We start from the raw sequence: 23,244 nt of genomic DNA, 5'->3' as shown, positions 1-23,244 counted from the left end.
TATCCACAACTTCCGAAGCCGAATAATAATGTGATAAATCGACTACTAAAAAACTGTAAGTTGAATGGAACCTTCCGTCCAAAAATCATTCGTAAGAAGACTAAAATGGATGATGATGATGATGACAATGGTATAACAGTTTTGGGATACTTTCATGCATTTCCAAATGCTTCTCTGCACGAGGCTGAAAGGGAGATAGGTATACCCTACGTGACAATTTGTCGAATTGTTAATAAGCATAAATGGCATCCCTATAAGTTCTACTGTGTCCAACATTTGAAAGAGACTGATTTACCTCGTAGAGTGAAATTCTTTGAATGGTTACTTGTCAAGACTCAAGAGGATGAACATTTCCTTGACAATATCATATGGACAGATGAGGCCAAGTTCACAAAAAATGGAGTTTACAATAGACACAACAGTCATTATTGGGCGCCAGAAAATCCCCATGTTGTCCGCCAAAGGGGTTTTCAAGAAAGATGGCAATTCAATGTATTTTGTGCCATAAAGAATTAGTCAATTTTTTATATCGAGTTTTATGATGATAATTTGAATGCATCAAAATATGAAGATTTACTGAGGAATTGAATTCAAATGATTTTAAATAATAGACCAGGAAGAGAAAGTGTATAGTACCAAATGGATGGTGCTCCACCCCATTATTCTCATTCAGTCAGCGAAGCTTTAACCGAAATCGTCGAAGACAGATGGATTGGTAATAATGGACCTTTTCGTTGGCCTCCTAGAACACCAGATGACAATCCATTAGATTATTTCGTGTGGGGTTCCATTAAAAATATGGTTTACTCTACTCCAATAACAACAATGGAACATACGAAATCGAGAGTTACAACTGCTTTCAATAGTTTGACTCCAGACTTGATCAGAAGTGCTACACATGACAATCTTTTGAAGAGATTACATGTTTGTTTAAGTAGAGGTGGAGATGTGTTTGAACATATTCTGAAATACACTGACGATTAAATTAACTCATTAATTTATGGGTTTATCATTTTCAGTTCGTGTTTCAGCGTTAATGAAACTATTGTTTGAAGAGAAGTTTCATTCGATGGTTGAGGAGTATTTTAATAATTATCTTTTCATTGTATTATCTGTGACCAATTGAGAAACATCAAACGAAATCTGTTTTACAAAAATGAGTGATGAACAAGGAAACCATGTCAATTTCCGTTTGAAACAGTTTATCTCGAAAACGGTTCAAAATAGAAATAGTATTATCTGAACAAAGTTATTCTAAAATTGGATGTAGAGCTCAAAAATGTTGAAATATACAGGGTGTTCCATTTGAAGAAATTGTGTTCCACTCATTTTTTCATGAGATCAAAGTATCTGCATTTTTTGAAGACCCTGTATGAAGCAAATGAAAATATGACTCGGAGTGAAGATCCTCATAGTATCACTTCACTCCATTTCAAATTTGATCGTTTTAGTGCAAGAGAGTTCAAGATTATCAGCATTTATAAAAGTTCATGTTTGGTAAAAAAAATATCGAAATTAATTTATATCTTCTAAACGGTAATAGATAGGTATAGGGAAATAGTATATGAATTTGTTGACAAAGTGATAATGAATCATAATATGATATTATATACGGGGTGTTCTATTTGAAAAATCAAAGAAGCCGCTACTTTATAGTAGAAGCGACAACGCCGCTTCGTCTAAAATATTTTAGGCGTGTAGGTCATATTGATTTATGCATACTGTGGAATTTTCAGGTTGATCCGTTAAATAGTTTGCCAGAAACGGCTAATTAACGCGCATCATGAAAAGCCCTGTATAGAGAGTCATTTTATCAACACCCTTTTCATTGATATTTAGATATGCATTACATAATGGCGAAAAATAAAATAACAATAAATAAAACATGGTGGAATAAACAATAAATAAATATGAAGGTGGAAGAAAATGAATGGAAAACTGAAATAAACAAAACAAAGAAGAAGGATTCAAGGGTTGAACAAAACAACAACGACACAAGACGTCAATCAAGTTCTTTTTTTTAATACATACATAAAACGAATAATATACATGCAGACATCACTTTCATAGTCTCATAAGAAGCGAATAAAATAAATATATCTTAAGTTGTAAAATTCCCACGAACGAAGGGAAACATTAAATTGTAGGGACAGATCATGCTTCAACTTCTTGTACCTTCTTTTCGTCTCCCTTCTTTGACCAATCGGGCTTCTTCTGCAAAATTCGAAAAACATCAGTAAAGTATAACACGGAGCAAGAACAGGAATGAATAGCTCAGTGGAGGGGCTCCCATCGTTGGAATTTGGAGAAGAAATGGCTTTATGTGTTCCCTCAAACTGATCTCAGATGGTTACCTTGTCTTCAGTATGTACAAGAATTATGGGAAAATTGTAAAGAGCAGACTAGTTGCAGAAAGGTCGTTGAATTATGTATTCATTCCTGATCTTCATTATGTTTGGAATATAGTACAGGGGAAAATCAAACTACAACTAAAACAAATCATTTCTACATATCGTTCTTTGTGTTCATTTCGGTGGGTTGTGCTAAAACAGAAAGTGCTGTGAGGTACAGGGTGGTGCAATGCTGTTTGTAGGAGTTTAAGTCTGGGGAAAATTCAAGAAAATCTCAAGCAGACTCAGAGGTCTAGGTACACTGTATGCAAGAACTAGAACATGAAAAATGCAGATTTTAGGGGAATATAAAAGCGAGAGTCTCCCTAATCAGATTTGGTTACCTTCGCTGCTGCAGCTTTTGAAGCAGCCTGAAACGTTATTGAAAGCTTTTTAGGCAGAAATCGACTAAACTACTATATTTTTTGTTACACTATCCAATAACAAATGGTTATACGCAAAATGAGACAGCTGATCAGTATTAGTTCGCCAGAAAATAGCAGATTTGCCAGAGCTCACCTTGTTCTTAAGGTTTATATCCTTCATTAAAAAAAATTATAAAAAAGCTCAAAAATGGGACAAAAAACAAAATATACATCCCTAAATAGCGAGTCGTCGTATAGAAATCACTTTTAGATTTTCTAATATTTTATTAAACATATATGCAGGTATAATTCAAAAAAGTGTGTAATTCGTGAAATCAAAAAAGGACGATGATACAGAGTGTTTATTTCTTCGTCTGCCATTCAGCTTTTTCCGATTTCTTCGGCTGTGAAAAACAAACTCGAGCTCAAAGAATTGTTTAATGTTGTTCTTGAAAATTGTGACTATATATATATTTTTTATTCAATGAAACAATAAGCTATACAAATGCTTGACAGTAAAAGTATAAAGATTCGCTGTCGGTTCGAAAAAATGAGGCGAATTTTCGTTTTTCTCAGAAATTTATATTTATTCATTGATTTATTTTTGTCATCGAACATTCACCTTATTTTATGAACAGCTTATGTAATAATCAACAAGCCTCCTAATTTCGTGTTTTTCACTATGACCAAGAAAGATATTACTGAATAGAAAAATTCATACGCCTTTCTCAGAAATATCGTAAAATCTTTTTTCATATAATAAAATTGTCAAAAACCTCACTCAAAAGATTGAAATGAAGAACTGAGCAGAATTGGTCATTCTGAAGCTTCTTCAATTTTGAACAATATAAACTAGAGGAATATTATTTAAAAATATAGTCACAATATATGTAAAATCTATTGCTTTATATTATATGATTGAGAATTGTCGATAAATCAATGGACGAAACAGAGAAAATAGAATGAATATTCTTCTCATTTGTGCATCAATCTGATGAACTGAAAATTCAGTTTTTACTGAGCAAATTTATAATATAGAGAGGAATAAGTTAACAGTGATCTAACATACTCTAATCAGAGATTGAATTTCAAAATGATACTCACTTCTTTGTCTTCTTCTTCCAGGGTATATTCCTTCTTCTTTACAACTTTCAGTTGATTACGGAAATTGAATTCTGCTGCTTTCTTTTGGAGTTTAGCAAATTTGTTCTCGTATTTGGATACTTTTTTGAGAGTGGGTTTGACGCTGAAACGAACAATTGAATCAATATTCGAAACCTTTGATAAAATCTCAGGAGTTGATGAAATATATGACAAAAACCAAGTTAGAGATTAGTTGATACTCACAATTTACCCCTGAGGTCGTTGACTTGACTGTTCAATTCGGCGATCTGAAGAAAAAAACCAATTAGGATTTTGGAATTATTCAAAAGTGAATTGGTGCAAATTATTTTTTTGGTATCTGTAATTTTTATCTGCAGTTGCTTTGATGAAACGTCTGAACTAAAATAAGTTGCACCAGTTGTCATAGTTGTTAGTTTGAAGATGTGCTGAATGATGTAACACAGAAAGTTATTCCAGAACAAACACACCAACAACGCTGCCACATTCAAGTTTTAGTAGAGAAATAAAGAAAAAAGTTCACATCAAGCTTGCGTGAGTTACAAACATAGACAGGACAGATAGTTGAGGACACAGACACCTAAGAGGATGAACAAAGAATTTTCCTCTCTGTCACACCCTCTTGAAAAATTTTGCGGACGTCCATGATAGAGGAGTAAACGTGAGAGTTCGGGTACAACGTAACATAGGGGTAAATATAATCTATTTATTCGTCTGAAAAATACATACACAAATACACAATATACAGGTGAGCGAGAAACGTCAAAAATTAACATGTTTCTCTTCAAAAAATACAGTTGGAAGGGAGGTACAAAAGTCAGTTTACTGGGAAAATACATACTTCTTCAGAAAAGGAACTTGCGGGATCTATTCTATATAAAATTACTACTTGCTGGTCATATACAGTTTTTGTCTTACCAAAAGAAGCGTTGTCAAAGCTACCATTCATTATGCCAAAATAATATCAAAATACAATATTTTGTGGTATATTTCATAATTATTTACAGCGCAATACACCAATCCTGTGACGGAGATATACTTCACGCGAAAATGTCGTTCCGTACGATATACTGAAGAGAACATACAACCGTATCAAGACTTTGCAACAGAGGAAATTCACTATGAACGTAAATAAGTGAATGATGATCTCATAGTACGATTGTTGGCATATTCAAGTATAACAAAAGAACTCGCAAAATTTGAAACATACAAAAATATCGTAGTTTCGAGAAATCACTGTGGGAGCCACCACGTTTTCCAGATTCAATACTCTGTTCATTCTTTTCCCAAAGTATATTGTTGAGCAAGATTACTTTGCATCGATTCTCACTCTATTTTCTGCCCCAACCATACGAAATTTAGGCCATGTTCTCCTCATTATATCTGCCTAAACGACATGTCGATGAAGTGAAGAAATAGAGCATGGCACTTCTGTACTGGTAGGTTCCGTTTTCCAAAAGACATTATCCGGCTACTTTGGGTGATTTGGAATGGTCCATCAGACAAATCAGACACTCTATTTTTGGCGAAAGCATGAAGGGCCATGCCCTACTCCTAGGGAGAGCTGGGAGAAGCGTTAGCCATTGTTACAGGGATCTACTTGTAAGACGTTTACCGTGGTAGGGTTAGCGAGTATTACTACAATAAGCTCTTGTTTCGAAATGACCATGAATTTAAATGTGATGTATATTGGCTTTCCTGGAGGATTTTTTAAACAAGGATAATTTAATATCACCTCTTTGATGATTATCTTTTTCAACAAAAGTGTTCTCAACAAATCGCGGCATTTGAAATTGGAATTGGAAGCCAACATCATGACTATATCTAATTTTCTTCCTCTTAAATCATCTACAAAAAATGTGATAGAATGAAAGTGCAAAAGGAAACTACACAGGTATGAGGCTGAGGCTGGGCTGAGAAAATTTTTCATCAGCTAACTACTTCTAAACGTTCCAAACGAAACACAATCTATGGATGCCAATGTAATATCAGAAATACAGAGTCTTGTAATTATGCACAGGGTTTCCGTATAGCATTTTATAACGAAAAAAATTGTACACTGTATGCAAAACTATTTTTGTCTACTTTCCAACTGAATACCCTGTGATGTTTCTCTAAGTTCATAAATATAGTGGTAAAATCACTGGGATCAATTCTGAGCAAGCACATGTGTAGGATATATGAGTTTTTGTCAATAGTAGTTTTCACGCTATAGAAACCAGATGCATTTTTGCAGAACCCTGTATGATACAGCCCTGATAGAGATAGGGATGGGATTCGGCTTGAATACTTCATGTACCCACAATAAACATTTAGTTGTCACAACAGAGGTCATAATAAATATGTGGTCACCACAAGAGTTGTTGACGATTTATAAAATCTAAAAAAAGTAATGTTATCGCCCAGGTTTCATGAAATACCCTGAGAAATGTATTGTAATAGTCCAATAATATCCAGACCTTAGTCTTCTGGACCAAATAGTTATTCAGTATGCCATTCGGCCTCACAAATGCACCTACAACTTGGTACTTTATAATTCGCCAACTTGATTCTCTGACAATCAATATTCGTGTAACTGATGTATGATATGAAGCACAAAACGATGGAATATTATTCGTGTGTATGTGAGTGTGTAAGAGATACCTCCCAATCGCGTTTTCGCACTTCGCGTTCCAAATCCCATTTCTGCTCTTCACATATATACATGCGGTCATAATAGTCTTTGCAAATCTTCTTAAGTTGGCCTAGAAATCGAAAACGGAACCAGCAGTCAGAAATATCGACTCAAACTCATTCTGCCCGTATACTTTAAGCAGAACTCAGTTTTCAGAATGATCAAGAAGGATTTTATTTCCCGAATTCGAAATAATTGATTAAAATATATCTGTTATATAGAATACTCAAGTTTAACCAACGTAGTCTCCAAATGTGACATTCAATTTGATGAACGTGATGAACTATATTGTGAGATTTTTGCTATGAAAGATTTACAAGAACTTATTGTAATAGTCCAATAATATCCAGACCTTAGTCTTCTGGACCAAATAGTTATTCAGTATGCCATTCGGCCTCACAAATGCACCTACGACTTGGTACTATACAATGACTTACTTTGAAGTTCTTTAAGTATGACTTTCTGTCATATGTCATTTGATGACTTCAAATATATGAAGGCGATAAATCATCATATCATAGATTTCGAAGTCAGTCGAATAAAATCAAACTTGGGCAATTTCTGAAAACTCATCTGTAACTTTCAAAAAGGATTGGTAAACGACGGCACCTTTTCCAAGGGTCACCAACAAAAAAAACGGTCCTAAATACAAACAGCGTTGTGCAAAAATATGTACATTGCGGATAAAAAAAGTAACCAAAAAACCAGCCACATCGTTCTAGTTATGTATTTTCGTTATTTTTCGGTTACTTTCCACCATTTAAAAAATGCCATTCCATGATAGCGACCTAAAAGAAAATTAAAGCCTGTGTATCGTGTCTGTACCTCCTGGGCTTTGATACGTTCGATTACTTCTAAATCATATTTATCCCCTTCAAGCCTGACGATTTTCTCGTAATACGATTTACAAATTGTTTGCAGTTCGGCTAGAAGAAACATCTCGAATTATCTCTATGCTGCATCCTTGTGACGAGGTAGTAATTATTGAAGATGGCATTTTGGTCGTTACACCGAAATACTTTTTGGGGATTTTAATGACTCGATGTTAAGCGACCCATATAAAACAAATTGCCGTGAACAACAACTCCAAGCCGAATATAATCTATAACAACCTTCATTCAAAAATGGTAACGAATGAACATTTTCATTCTGATTTTCTGAATGGACAGATGCTTTTTCTTTTCTTAAAGGTATTTCTTCAAATTTTTCAATCTTGGTTCTAGGATTTCAGCTGTTATAGTTCATGAAATGTGGAATTGTCTGTACCATTTGAAGAATCAAGTCACTTCACAATATGGGTCACTTTTATATTATTTTTTATTTATTTTCATGTTCTATCAGTGACATGAAGTTCGTAGGTCTAAAGTATGTCGGTGGAACGTTCAAAATAGCCAAATGAAGATAAACATTTAGAGAGGAAAGTGGAGGAAAAGCAATAAGCTGAAAGCGAAATTCTGAAAAAGGTGTTTCTAAAAACAGACCGTGTAGAATTTACAAAAATAATGGAAAAATAAAAGTGGGTTCCTGGAAAAACCAGCCTAGTTGATTCTTGACTACTATCTAACATGCCTCGTTTTTCCAAGCACCATTTGTTATTGAAAGTGGTGATCTGTACAATAGCAAGTCAAAAATACTGATTGTTCTTCAAAAAGTGCAAAAAGCTCTAGATATATTGTGTGTTACAAAATCCTATGCCTGTGCAGTCTTAAACATGCCCTCCATTTCTACCTGAAACTCTCTGAACTCCACTTCTTTTTCGAGGTCAAATTTTTTATTTTCAAGATCAGCAATACGTTTGTGATATGTCTCGCATGTTTGTTTTAAACTTGCTAAAATGCAGAGAGAGAGAGAGGAATAATTCTGTGAGCTGTTTTCCATACAGTTTTCATATTAAAAAATAACCTTTGGGGATTTGGGATGAATGTATCAAGTTCACTGTTCATTTGAATCCTACACTGAGATAATTGAATCTAAATGATAGTTCTGATAGTAGTATAATCCATTTGCATACTAGAGTAGCATTTAAAAATATAGGTAAGTAACCAATTTGTACCTGTCACCTATTCTATCATTTGGGACACACATGAATCTACACTGCACCGAAAACAAATGTAATAAGCTTTCTATAACATATAATTTAGATGTCACGTTCGATGGATAAAATAAAGAAGGATAACAATATACTGTAACTTGTTTTTGAGTGATAAATGTTTAAGGGGTATTTCCGAACCCAAAAGGCATTCTCATAAACTCTACTTGTGAAGTAATACACGAAAATTCATAAATTTACTGTTGGATTCAAATGGACAGCTAGATATGATTCATTTTGGGGGGGGGGGATAATTTTGATACATTCACTTTCCATTTATCAGTTTTGATACCTACTGATACCACTGTCAATCTTACTTATAAATATCTGGTGGATTCTCAAAAACTTCGACTGTACTCTTACATTACTCCTACTTTGAGAAACATATAAAGTACCCTCTACAAATAATTCTAAGAACTTATATTACTCCTATTTTTTCATAAAAACTGATATGAAGTACCCTCTGAAAGAATAGAAACGACTTCAGCTACACTTTGCAAAAATCTACCGAAATGCACGGAATGCAAATCGTCAAAAGCAAAAAAGCAGACCATTGTCGAAAAAATGACGAGGAGAAGTTTTGTAGTGTAAAAAACTCTATTGGGTTCATGATGTCTTCAAGAAATTACTTGTTTCATGAATAAGTCTCAAAAATCTTTTGATAAATCTCTTCCCCCACTAGTTCATGATGATGTTATAACCTAACTTCATCATCTGTCACATTTTAGAATAACGTGACAATTTTTTAGTTATTTGTGTTGAGATGTGTCAAAACCTGTCCTCATCCAATGTCTAACCCCGATTGCAGCAGTCATACACCGTGTGTAGCTCGGAAAAAAAACCGTCATCGTGCAAAAATACTTCAACCCACTCTAACCTCCATGTCTTTCTTTTTGACAAGGTATTCCAAATCAAATTTCTGGTCCTCCAGTTTAGCTATTCTATCGTGATATAACTTGCAATAGTTCCTCACCTGCTCTATGGAAAAATGTAAGTTCAATGGGAAGTTCAGTGTGATACGAAACTACTGTTCAAATTTCTGACCACAAATCAAAAAAATAATTTTAGATGATCTGAACCGGAAATTGCGGGCGGTGAATGTGGAGAGACTTGATGTGTGGTATCGAACGTAGTGTACAGGGTGATATAATAGAACTGGTGATTTCAAACACCGCTTGTTTGAAGAGAAGAATATTTTCACGAAGCTGCTGATTTGATTCGACTTAAGAAGTTGAAAAATATACAGATAATACAGAATATTTTTTTCCAAAATCTATAGAGACTCTTTTGTTGGGAGCTCGAATTAATGCAACAGCTTCGTCTGATAACATAAATAATTTTTTTTGATCAATACCTTCATTTGCCTCATCAATAAGTTTTGGTTTTCCGCATCTCTCTTCGATAATACGTCTCCTTTCAGCAGCTTTGCGTTCTTGTTCTTTTTTCAGTTCTTCTGCTGCTTTCTTTCTCAGCAATAACTGAAAATTGTATTAGTGTCAGTAACAGTCGGAAATAGCAAGCTCAAGCAATACAGATTTGTCTACATTCATCATGTAACACGAAAGAATCGTCATAATTGGAAGGAATGGAAAGTACTCACCCTAAGTTTCTTCTTCCTCTCAGGGGTCATGAAACCTTTCTTGGCTTTTTTGGCCTTGGAGGCCTCTTCCATGCGAGCCCTGACCTCAGCCCTCTTGCGTTCAATTTCCGCTTGTTTCCTCCTCTTTTCCTATTTTTATGTCAAAGTCATGTTTATTCAAACTGTTAGAAAGGGAGGAATAGTAAACAGAATGTACAGATGTCATAATTTCATTGGAAGTCGCGTGATTTATCTTTTATAGAGTCTATAACGATCGATATTTCTTCAATTGTTCAGGAATAATATGAATATGAAGTGAATAACTCATTATTTAAAATTTTCTAAGAGGAAGATTGAAGTAGAAACTATCGCGAAGCTAACGCTAATGCTAACGCTAAGCTGAAGCTAACGCTAACGTTAAGCTAACGCTCTAAGCGTTAGCTTCGCGATAGTTTCTAGTTTAATCTTCCTCTTGAAGATGATCACTTGGTGATCAAAACACGTGTCGAGGTGTTAGAAATAGCGATTTGGTGTTGGGAAAAACTCCAGTGATATACAACGTTATATAGGTTTTGATTTTTTCCATCGACTGATTCTGTTTACTATTCGATATACCTAGTGTTGCTTGTGATACGTGCCTCCTCCAGTTTCTTTTTCTAGAAAAGAGAAAAAAATAATCAATACAGCAGCCAGTTCATCAGTTGCAGGAAAGTGAATATGAATCTTGTATGTAGTTGTTGTAGTTGAGTATTTGTACAGAAATTAAAAGTTTTGTGAGTGGGTAAATTGAAAGGGCTGTAGAGTAAAGATGCCATGAAAGAAACACAGTGTGTAAGTGTGAGTGAAAATAATCCAGTGAGTTCCACGCTGGTGTTTATCAAATGAAAGAAACCAAGTTACAGTAAATACATCAAGGCACAATCCAAATCCATTACTTCAAAATTGTCAGTACATATGTTAGAGAAGCATGAAAAGAAGAGTTAATAAAATGTGAGAGCAGATGTACTACTTACAACTCCGAACTAAATACTTTGTTAAACTACTAAAAAGAAAGAGCAATGTAGAAACTGAACCACGTATAGTTCAGCATCTTGAAGAAGTACGAGTGTGTTTAACAGCTTCATCAGGAACAGCGAAATAAGCAGTTCTAAGAAATCTAAAATAAAGTTAACAAAACTACCAGATTTTCTACTTGTCTTTATAGTAGAAAAAGAGGTGGATATTCGTTATTCGAGAATGCGATAGCTTTTAAAAAATGTTCATCAGACTCAGATATTTTTGTCCGCTAATTTCGAATCTGAAATCAAAACTTGGCACTCCGGTCCACATTCTGAGACATGGCCACTCAACAAAATGGCAAAAATTGGCTTCAATTTCTTCCTCATCCACCGTATTCTTCAGATTTGGCCCCTAGCGACTTTTTTTTGTTCTCAGAGCTCAGCGCCGGTGAAGAAGTAATCGTCGAAATTTAGGTCTATTCGGAGGCTGACGGCAAATCGTACTATAATCATTTTACCGCCTCCGAAACCAACTATAGTGAATGATAACAATTAAATTTCATCAAAAAAATTTTTTTGGCCTAACTATTGACTTCAGATTCGTGATCTACAGACACAAATACGCATAGTCTAATCAACAAGTTCAAAAACATGAAAAAGAGAGATAAAGGTCCTAAAAATATGAGCCGCTAAAGAGAGTTTATCAAAAGAAATAATTTTTTTTTAAACATAAAATGTCATTTTGAAAATTTAAAAAAAATCTAGTATCTTCTTAACATTTGAATGAATCGAGTCCCGTAGAAAAAAAAGTTTTTCATGAAACTTTTTTTTCGTAATACAACTTACAACTTGTTTGCGTAATACAACGCAAGCGAAACCATATAAAAACACCACAAGAAGAACCTAACATCAGTTACACGTTTCGAAGCGAAGCAGTAACTCGTCTTGATAATGCCATCTGAGATGATGGCGAAACGTCGACTATCGAATAGTACACAACGGATGAACACCCGGAAAAACAACACATCATATATATATATATATATATATATATATATATATATATATATATATATATATATATATATATATATATATATATATATATATATATAGCCACTTTTTGATATATAACTCTTTTTATTTTTTTTTTCTGCTTCAGAAAAAAAATATAACGTTGGTCAATATTCGTTTATAACAAATTGTTAAACTAATAAACAATTAAATAATGAATAGATAAGAACATATTTTTGCCAAACTATTCAAAAGTGTAAATTATGATTTTTCAAAGCAAACTTTTTTCTCAACTAATCATTTAAACAATCGAAATATAAAAAATCGATTTCAAACAATTAAAAATTGAAATTAGGAAAACATTTTCCCCAAAATTATGATTATCTCTAAACAACAAAATGGCAAAAAAATGTTTTACAAAATTATTGAATTTCTCTATTTGTTTAAAACGATTGAATAAACAAATTACGTAAAAAATATCCTATGTTAATAACTACCATTGTTTAATGTGAAAACAGACATAGCTAAATATCAATTGAACAAAATTTTCATCAACAATTTTCAGATATTTCATTTTGCAATAGTTATAAAAAATCATCATTAACAAATTAATAAATTTTTATGAACTTTCATCGCAGGATAGTATGAAGTATATACATCAAAAGGGCTCCACGAAGTTTAAAATTTATAGGCCAATTATTTATACCTTTTATCCCATTATTTATGCCAACGGAGATTGGGAAAAAATTTGTTAGTTAACAATTGAAACTTTTTGAAAAATGGTGAAGAAACTTTTTCTTCTACGGGACTCGATTCATTCAAGTGAAGATACTAGATTTTTTTCAAATTTTTAAAATGACATTTTATGTTATAAAAAAATTATTTCTTTTGATAAACTCCCTTTAGCGGCAGCGCGCGCATGGCGTAACAGCCGCGCGGAACCCTATTTTCAAAGTCAAATTAAAATTATAAATAATGGAGTTAGAGTTTCGGGAGTCGGGACTTTTTTATCGGAAATTTCCTCCTCTTCAACGAGCTTTTTCCAAAATTGCTTAAATAATAATATTTTTTGAGTTATTAACGAAAAACTAAATATAATTTTTTTCAAATTTTATTTTGTTAATAACAATTGCAATTTTTTACCTGCACCAAAATGCTTCAAAAACATTTTTCTCATATTTTTAGGACCTTTATCTCTATTTTTCATGTTTTTGAACTTGTTGATTAGACTAGTAAGTCGCATTTTTTTTAACTAGCGCGAGCCCGAATAACAAATATTCACCAGAAATTGAAAAAAAATATCTACTACGACAAGGCCAAGTTAAACGACAGGAGAAACATGCATGGGGTATTTACCTTTTATTTAGGAGAAGGCGCCTCCTTGGTCTTATACTGTTGACGGAACATGGAAAAGAAAAAAAAAATCAACAGATATTTCAGGAAAATTGATTATATTGTTACGTTCACATCATAATATTAAGTTTGGTGAAACAACTTTTTGGATATTGGGAATATTGTTAGGTTAGGTTAGCTTAGGTCCAAAGTGAGGGGCTCTATTTGACCCTCCACCGCAACCCGCAAGGGTTTATTGTGGCTCATAACTATTCACACTCAAGCAAATAAACCCAGCTTCCTAACGGAGCCGATTAGTTTGTATGGTGAGTGGTCTTTCAGGTTAGATAGTAAGAATACGGCTCTGCCGAACTCTAAAAACCTATTTCGGTCCCCAGCGGGGCAGGCCCAAAGTATGTGCTCTGCTGTTTCATCATTTTCCAAACAGAGGCGACACACACTGTCTTCCGACAGTCCGAGTGTCTGCATATGATTCAAATGACAGTGACCTGTAAGAAGGCCCTTTAGACATCGTAGTTCATTCCTACTGTAGTCCAACAACTGTTTGGTATCAAGCTTTGAAGGGTGTATAAACTACTTGGAGTGGGCTAATCCTGGAAGATTCTGTCAGAAGTCTCCTTGCCATCCAGGTGTTCAATCTTTGTTTGACAAAAACTAAAGCGATACCAATGACAGGTTCTGGTCCAGTGAAGCTGCTTACAGCAGCCTTCTTTGCAAGGGACTCAGCAGCCTCATTGCCGTCCAGGCCAGTATGGACAGGAATCTAGACCAGAGACAATCTGTTAAGTCTTTCTATCGGGGAGAATCGTTTTTGGCAATTTGCTACCAATTTAGACGTTGCTTGGTAAGAGTCAAGAGCTTTCAACGCCTCTTGAATGTCCTAAAATATTTTATTGACTTGTGTATGAGGTTGGATTCTTCTAATCTGTCCGCATAAATTTCCGCTTGAATTACAGTCGCATAGGTTCCTAGGCTGGTTGATATCTCTGTCCTGGGCCTGCGACTGAAAACACCTGCACCAGAACCGGAAGGTGTTTTTGATCCATCTGTGAACCAACAACTATCTGCTCTTAATATTTCCTTCTCCCAAAGGATCCAGTCCTCTCTACTCGGGAACAGTACTTCATAAGGTAGTTCGTAGTTGACAGTTGGAGGCATGAAGTCAGAGGTCATTTCCAAAATACTGTATCTTACAGGGTTAACCAACAGTCTGTTACACTCTACGTTTAATTGATTTGTGCAATTGCCTATATGCACAACTCTATATGCAGTCCATCTAGCCTCTCTCTCCAGAAAATATGGAGATAAGGTAGATCTAGAAGGATCTCCAAGGCCACTGACGATGTGGTACTGATGGCCAGACAATCCTGACTTTGTAAGCTGTTTTCTGTAAAGCCTTCGGCGACCAGGCAATTGCACCATAGGTGATCGTCGGTCTGACAATCATCACATATTGGGGTGAGTGGCGGGGGATCACTGTCTCTCTCTCTTATGGGTGTTTGACAGTCCCCCGGTGCAGACCACACGGCACTCACCCAGTAAAGTTATCGGTCAACCACCCAATCCCGCGCCTGCGGGTAACAGGCGTTGGCCGGTTTCAAGCTAGATGTGTGGGAGAGGTGTCTCGCAAGAGCCCTCGGCGGTTACTCATCCAACGCTGGAAAGGTAACTTTCCTAACATGAGTGCCCCTCGGGGTAACGTAAGGGTATGCGGTGCAGACCACACGGCGTACACCCAAAAGTTGTTGATGAACCGCCCTATCCCGCACCTACACGGGTAATGGGCGCGACGTCTTCGACATATGATGTGTGGTAGAGGATGCTCGAAAGAGTCCTCGACGGTTACTCATCAAACGTTGGAAAGGGAACTTTCCTAACATGAGTTCCAGGGGGGAGTTGAGTGCCCGCTCGAGGCTGGAGGCTAGCGAGCCTCATCTCCAACTACGTTGGCCTCTTAGGGGCAGCGGCTCCACTAGCGGGTAAAGGGATACAGGGTTGCGGTAATCCATTCATGGGTGCATTACAGCCCCATACCGAGGCACTGGACGGCTTATGCTGTTCCGTGATCCTCGCCTGCTCCTGTACGGATCCGAGCGTTCGAGGTGTCGGGGCTGGCGGTCCTTTCGGGCTCTAGTATCCGAGTCTAGTCTTGGAGGGCACCAAGGCAGACGCTTGAGGTGTCGGACCCCGGTTGGACGGAGCTACTAGTATCCGAGCTTAGGACCCCGACCGGCCACTTCCGGGACCATATTCCCAACTGATTTGGCACGGTTGGCGGGGGCAGGTGTGCGACGCGAGCACTCTCTGGCGAAAGAAGAGCTTAGTTAACTTGTACGAACGTTCGATCGAACGCTGCCGATTGTCCTGTCTCTTGGTTAGCCACACTAAGTAGATGTAAGGAGGCAACTCCGGGTTCGGTGAGCGGGAGGAAGCCCTGCGAAATCCTGTTGGTGTGGGGTGAGGGGCGGTACCCGCAAGGATTTCCCGAAAATCCATCCCTCCACACCCAATCGCATCCAACGCCAGGGTGCGTCTGGGGGGCCTAACCGGCCCCCCGGTGCGGTCGTAACTATGACTCTCTTAATGGTACTCGTATTCGTAAACTAACTGTATCTAACCATTTTTCAAGTGAAATCTACTTACCTAACCTCGTCGTCCGCCATGATGAAAGTTGTTGCTGTTGTTCTGAAACATCAGGAATTATTAAACGATATACAAATGTGATGTGGCAGTAAACTGTTTACGAGTACATTACGTTATCAAAGTACCGGTAATCGATCATTTAAAAAGCCCGCGTGAAAGAAATATCGAAATTATTTTCGTAGCTAGGTTGGCTGACTTGTTCACTACACTTACGCGGAGTTCAAGTGTCATCCGTCAATCAGTTTGTTCACAGTACTCAATTTGTTGAAAAACCTCAAATGTGTTTTGCGATTTTAACGACGGATAAAATATCGAACAAAGAATTTGCCCCGAATTTTGTTTTCAAGTGCCGAACCGCTGAAAATGTTGCATGAGACCTCTTGATCGACAAAGTATTTCGTAATCTATACATAGATGTTGTTTATTTCTTTTCCAAATGTTGCTATCAAAGCAAGCAGTTTGGTTCCTCTTCAAATATATATTTTCCCACTAGTGGGGTCCCTCAAGGATCTTATCTTGGGCCAGTACTTTCTTACTCTTCATAAATGCTTCATGCAACACATTATACTGCAAATGATTAATGTTTGCAGATGAATTGAAGTTATACACCTCTTCTACCGATATAGAAGACTGTCCTAGATTGCAACAGCAGTTGAACACTGTACTGTTTGGTATAGTATTCATGGATTCTCATCAATTCTAATTCATTCTCATTCAATTCTAATCAATTTCCCCACAATACTATTTTTCACCTTACTCTTGAATGTTGAAGAAGTGTGAATATCTACACGACAATTTCATGTTTACATTTTTTATTTCACTTTTTGAAATTGTCACTAAATACATATTTATCATCAAGCGTTGAATGTGAAAGTACCTAATTCGGCTTATGTGAACGGTGTATCATAATCGATGGCTAATAGGGCTGCAGAATAGTCCATTGATATTAGTGTAGCCACTACAGTCACTAGACTCATGTCCTCTTGACTTTTTTTTCCAAACGGACCATTTATACCATGTGTGGTTCCTGAAGCAGTTTTGATTAAAAAATCTGTTGCATATTCGAAACTCATTGGTTCATTATCTGCAGTTTTGATTAGTGGTTTGCCAATAGCAGCAAACATTTCAAATATCTATTATAAATGTAGTTTCTACAGAGTAGAACTAAATTCAAACTCAATAAAACTGCTTGTATAACTTCCAAAATGATGACACTTTATGAAATTCTTTTTCCAATTTCATTAGTTAATTGATTGACGTGCACCTTGTTCATAAGGTTACCGTCAGATGTCACAATTTCCCGCACCGTTCTATTTATGTTTTGTCTTGGTATCAGACCAATATAAACTGTGAGAGGCCGAAAATAGATCAGATGATTTGGCTTGATGCCAAAAGCATTTTAAACTCTCTCATCTCCCGATTTGGTTTCCTCCGTAAATTGCGTTGTTTACTATAAAGTTACATCAGAGTGGAAAATAAATCTGTACCATTAATAAGCGATTGAATGTTTCGAGAAATTGGTTTACGAGGGGTGTACCAAAATAAATCATGCAAAAGAATGTGTGGTTGCTGAGGAGATCTACGAATATTTTACACTGAATATTATCATTTCTAACAATTGTCAAGGAATTTTCTTTGGAATAAAAAATCAACCGTAAATCTTTGATTAAGTATTTGGTGAATCAGATTGGTGAATTTTATTACAAAGGTAGTGTTACACGAAATACGATTATCATGGTTTATTTTGTATTTCTTCTACACATCGTAGTCAAAAATTCGATAGTATACAGGGGAAATTATTGTTATATTGAGTTGTAAACATGTGGTATGTAATGCCTCAAAATTATATGAAATTGAAAGCGAAAAAGTTCAGAATAGGATAGAATCCGATGTACCTCTACAAGATGGATAATATTTAACTTTTTGGTTACAATTTTGGAAATCACCGGAAGCTTGCAGAGAGGAGATCCTTCAAAATCTGTAAGTCAACATTTCTAAGTTCCACAAAACACTTTAGAATCTCATTCTGAATCTATTTCGCAGAAACTACACGGACTAGAGGGACAATTAGACTAAATATTCAATATATGAGTCGATACCCTATTTCTTTATTAAAATAGTAGTTTTGGGAAAATCAGAACACAAATATTACAGGAAAGTTAAGGGCTCCTCTTCATAAGCCTTTACCGACATCATTAGATAAAGTTTTTACTTCACGAATATAATCTCGATTATCCAACTGAAAATAACGAGTCCAATCAAAAATTTCGATAATATCTCATAGACACTCTGTTTTGTTTGAATTTGAAAACAGGAAACGCCTAATGAGAGACCCTATTGAGGCTCTTTTTTTTTTCATATAATCGAAGACGTTAATTTTACATGTGTATGCATATCTATGAGCTGGAGCTTGGTCTTCCACAATGGGTTATCATATTTGAGGAAAAATATACAACCAGCCGTTTATGTTTACCTCAAACACAACATTATGCATACCTGGTGAGTCAATTTCTTGAGGATGCATGAGAAAATCTGTGAAAGAGAGTCTACTGAATGATATAAAGTTTGTGATTGAATAATTAAGTTCATCAAAAAGGAGACGACGTTATGATACATAGATGAATCTAAGGAACTCATATATTCATCATCATAATCATTCAGCGTTACCACAAAATATGAAAATTGTAGATTTCTGTACATTCGATAGAAAGTTACGTTTTATTCAAATTTTCTATGAGATTTTGTGTTGAAGATATTCTTCATATCAGCTTTTTTTATGAATTATTAGAATCATTCAAAATACCCCTTTCAAATGTCTAGAAAACCATTGAAATTCAGTTGAAATTTTCATGTTTTCACCGGTTCAAAATTGAAAAAAATACTTCCCAATTACTTTCAGATAAAATTTGTCTGAAAAATTGCAAGTATACGGTATTTTTTCAGTTTGCCTGATCAATTAGGTACATACTAAAAAAATGTATTGCTATATTTCTTTTGGAGTCGATTTTTCCAAAACAGAGTATTATAATTCTCAAATACTCCACACTAGACATGAATATAAAACTTTTTAATTTTTTCTTTATGTATTGAGAACCCCCAAAAAATACATCTCTATGTAACTGTCTGCTCCTCAGCCGTGGTTCCTAATTTTCTCATGCATCACCTCGATTTCGACTCACCCTGTACTAGACCAAACCACTTATGACGCCCCTGAATCTACTACCGGTCTCGCTGATTATCCAAAAAATCACAAAACGCCACTACCACTTCACTGTGACCGTATCGCTATTTTCTGAGAATCTTTTGACGTACCTGGTAGAAACGATGGAAAATGTGAGCAGTCAACAAGGACTCGGTGCTGACTGTTGGAGATTTTTCTTTCAGTTTGCGAGAGTCGGTCTCTCCCCTCTCTCTGCGGTCGTGTTTTTCGAGTCGTCTATTTCTGCCTGAGCTCGTCTCCAAAAATAGTGCTCGAGAAACTTGATATCGGGACAAGTGGACTGGGACAGTCGAATTCGAAGCCACCAGAGTAATTTCTTCGGAGGAAATAGTAATGGTAGCCCAGACAAAATAGACATTCCAGTTTGCTTTGATTCTCAAACAGCTGGATTTTCGTTGATACCTCAAATACGTCATTGAGAATTTACTGTTGAAAGTCCCCATCAATCCCACGTGCGCGTTATAATAATAATAATAATATGCTTCATTGTCCAAAGAACATCAGGTCTTATTGTAAAAGCTGCAAATTTGCTGCAGTCACCATACACCTATACTAGTCCAGTCATTATATTAAGTTCACCTCTGAATTCGAGATACCCAGCTGTAAGTCTGTAAATACTTGTATATTGACACCCTGAAAGTTGTCTCAAAACATACATATGGTAGGGTGTAAGCAACTATTAAATTTCAAGGTCAAAGGTCACAAAAATCGGTTTTTTGCGCTTTTTTTGGAAATATCTCATTTCCTATGGGTTTTTTCCTATTTGTATTTATTATCAATATTGAAGAATACAAAATTCTCTACAAATTTTGTTTGAAAAATGTTTTTATACGGTGAATCGTTTTTGAGATAGAGGGCGGAGAGCACGCGGTCACAGCATTACTTCAGGTCAACCGGTGCCTCCGGTCGAAAACGCGCCATATATAGTTGATGAACTATCGATAAATCAATGATTATAAATATTTGTCAATTTTTATTAACTATTATATTATATTTTATCATTTTTTTCCTAACTTATCCACTTTTTATTCAGTATTAATTTATTTAACAACACTTACCTGCCCATGTAATTGCAGAATTGTTAATGAAAATATAGGAATTATATTCGAATTTTAACCTAATCAATATTTATAACTTCTTACATGATAAAAAAAAACAAATAAATTATGAATTAATCTTTTTATTAAAAAATATCATTGAATACATTTATTTTTATTGAAAGTAAAGAAATGGAATAAAGGGTACAAAAACTACAATTTATAATTTTAATCATCTTCTTCCTCTTCATCGTCGTCTTCTGGCTGCTGGTAAATTTCAAACTGGTCTTCATTATCGTCTTCAACGACATTTGTCTCAAGTTCTTCCATGATTTCGGGGTCAAAGGTTCCATCTTCGTTAATGTCGCTCTGATATGGTAGAGCATTGAGACAAACTTGCCCATTACATTGGCCACAAGCTGAAGAGCATTGCAAGCCCGCTTTCCTGCATCCGCATCGCGAACCACAACCACTCTGGCAGTTGCAGAAAATTGTATTTAGCAAATCTTCTGGAGCAGGTGGTAAAACTGTCATGATAGGCTCCAGAAAATCGTTTCGCATTGCCCAACCCCATACCTGGGGTTCCAAATCATGTCCTAACCGAGTTTGAACTTGATAATATACACGGTTGAAATGTTGATGAGCAGCTGCACTTGTTGGTGGAATATTTGAAAGCTGCACAGGTTTATTAAGTTTTGTACACTTGACGTAATGCATATAACGAAGATGATCGAGACTTTTCACAGATTTCGGAGCATTATAGACTGCCAATAAGGTTTGAGTTCCACTCTCTAATAATCTCTGGGCCGAACAATTTTCTTCCTCAAATGCTGCAGCTAGTTCATCCAAATTTGTCAGTTTCTCAAAAACTTTTAAAAATGATTTTTTTCCCTTTTTAAGAAGCGCAGAAGTTGTGTCACAGCCACTTAATGCGTGCAGAAATAAAATATGTTTTTTAGAATGAGGATAATAATCAAAACTTTTAGTCGGGTATATCTCCGTTTTTACATTACCTTTCCCAACTTTTTTAAAGAAAATTTCTTGTTCGTAAGACAGTGTACGCCCAATTAAAATGACAAGTAAATCAATATCTTGTCCTATTATAACTGCAGTTTTTTTAGACTTTGATTCTTCAATTGCAGTTTCAACAATAAGAACATCCGCATCTATATATGGCGCGTTTTCGACCGGAGGCACCGGTTGACCGGAAGTGATGCTGTGACCGCGCGCTCTCCGCCCTCTATCTCGAAAACGGTTCACCGTATAAAAAATTTTTTTAAACAAAATTTGTAGAAAATTTTGTATTGTTCAATATTGATGATAAATATAAATAGCAAAAAACCCATAGGAAATGAGATATTTCCAAAAAAAGCGCATAAAACCAATTTTTGTGACCTTTGACCTTGAAATTTAATAGTTGCTTACACCCTACCATATGTAGGTTTTGAGACAACTTTTAGGGTGTCGATATACAAGTATTTACAGACTTACAGCTTGGTATCTCGAATTCCGAGATTCTTACCTAATTTAAGCTTAAATGACTGGATTATACAGGGTGTTTCAAATTCGATCCTCACCATTGGGATCTCGGAAACTATGAGAGATACGAATATGGTTAATTTGGGACAAAGTTGCGCATTTACCTGACTAACAATATGCCGTTGAGGAAGTTCTGAAATTCCGATTATATCCGGAGATATCCGGCAAAATGGTTTTTATTTTTTATGGGTTTATTTTTCGTAGAATTCGATTATAAATTGCACTTCCACATTGCTACTTTTTCCCTGCTACATAATGACGTTTTCAGATTTGCTATTCAACGGAGACAGAATGGACCAGGAAACTAAAGAAAATTTGAGGTATGTATGAGGTGAGTTAGACATTGCGTCCTTTTCAATAAAAATTAATAATTCGCAGACAACCATGAACTCGGGGAAATCTACACGACAAATTTCCTCCGAAATGAATATTTGTCATACAAGTGCTTGGAGACATCTCAAAAAAGCGGTTTAAAATGTTACAAAATACACATATCTCAAAAATTGCATCCAGTTGATCCCGATAGGGGATTAGAATTTTGTAATTGGCTGATAAGAAGACCTGATTTTCCTGTTTTCCTGAAAAATGTAATTTGGACAGATGAAAACACTTTTACGAATTGTGGGATATTCAACCGAAATAACGAACACATTTGGAGCATAAATAACCCCAGGCAGTTCCGAGAAATTCGACCTCAAATGCGATTTAGTATCACAATAAAATGTTATGGCTATGAAGCCTCAGGATTGACAATAATATAGTCCAAGAAATATAACAAACTTTTTATCAAGGATAGGTACTATTTGATAATATTAGAGATATGGTGTATTACTATTCATTTAATCTTATTATCTTGTCTATTCAAGGTTTCACAAATGAATATTTGAATTGAATTATCCTTGTACAACTGTCAACAAAAACTTCATCACGAATAAAAATATAGAGGGATCACATCTGAATTTTTGTGGTACCGTTACAAGTTTAAACTCTTTTCTCGAAACTGAGATAAATCTAAAGAAATGAACTTTAAATGTTCAAGCCAGTCTCGGATATACCTACACAGTAGGTGGAATGGATTGACGCCTATCAGAAAACAACTACTCCACTGGCTATTACCACGAACGGTGTTGAATCATATCCAACAGGCGCCAGTGCAGGAATCTTCACAGAAAATTTCCTGCATATGCAATTGGCAATACAACTGAAAGAGTCGACCTTCAA

At 35.6% G+C, this 23,244-nt stretch overlaps 1 protein-coding gene across 13 annotated transcripts in view; it reads right to left on the bottom strand.

Moving 5' to 3' along the window:
• wupA (troponin wings up A) overlaps positions 1-19,688 on the bottom strand; it is a 30,422-nt gene extending 10,734 nt beyond the window's left edge. For 3 of the 13 annotated variants that reach the window (XM_074182461.1, XM_074182465.1, XM_074182466.1), the window contains exons 1-9: positions 19,540-19,684; positions 16,233-16,269; positions 10,858-10,875; positions 10,241-10,369; positions 9,995-10,118; positions 8,280-8,380; positions 4,103-4,146; positions 3,860-4,001; positions 2,176-2,214 (exon numbers count right to left, since the gene is read on the bottom strand). In XM_074182461.1, the coding sequence (XP_074038562.1) occupies positions 2,176-2,214; positions 3,860-4,001; positions 4,103-4,146; positions 8,280-8,380; positions 9,995-10,118; positions 10,241-10,369; positions 10,858-10,875; positions 16,233-16,247 (612 nt within the window). In that variant the 5' untranslated portion in view covers positions 16,248-16,269; positions 19,540-19,684. Of the gene's footprint in view, positions 1-2,002; positions 2,215-3,020; positions 3,160-3,859; positions 4,002-4,102; positions 4,147-6,520; positions 6,622-7,376; positions 7,478-8,279; positions 8,381-9,517; positions 9,619-9,994; positions 10,119-10,240; positions 10,370-10,857; positions 10,876-16,232; positions 16,270-19,539 lie in introns of those variants that run through there. The other 10 variants (XM_074182464.1, XM_074182462.1, XM_074182463.1 and 7 more) reach the window with 10 other exon arrangements.
• Positions 19,689-23,244: the final 3,556 nt, after the last annotated feature.

The sequence above is a fragment of the Leptinotarsa decemlineata genome, unplaced genomic scaffold, assembly GCF_025532065.1.
Source record: "Leptinotarsa decemlineata unplaced genomic scaffold, Ldec_3_MD MMD2_tig00026328_RagTag_RagTag, whole genome shotgun sequence".
Taxonomy (NCBI): domain Eukaryota; kingdom Metazoa; phylum Arthropoda; class Insecta; order Coleoptera; family Chrysomelidae; genus Leptinotarsa; species Leptinotarsa decemlineata.
This window is presented reverse-complemented; position numbering and strand designations above follow the sequence as displayed.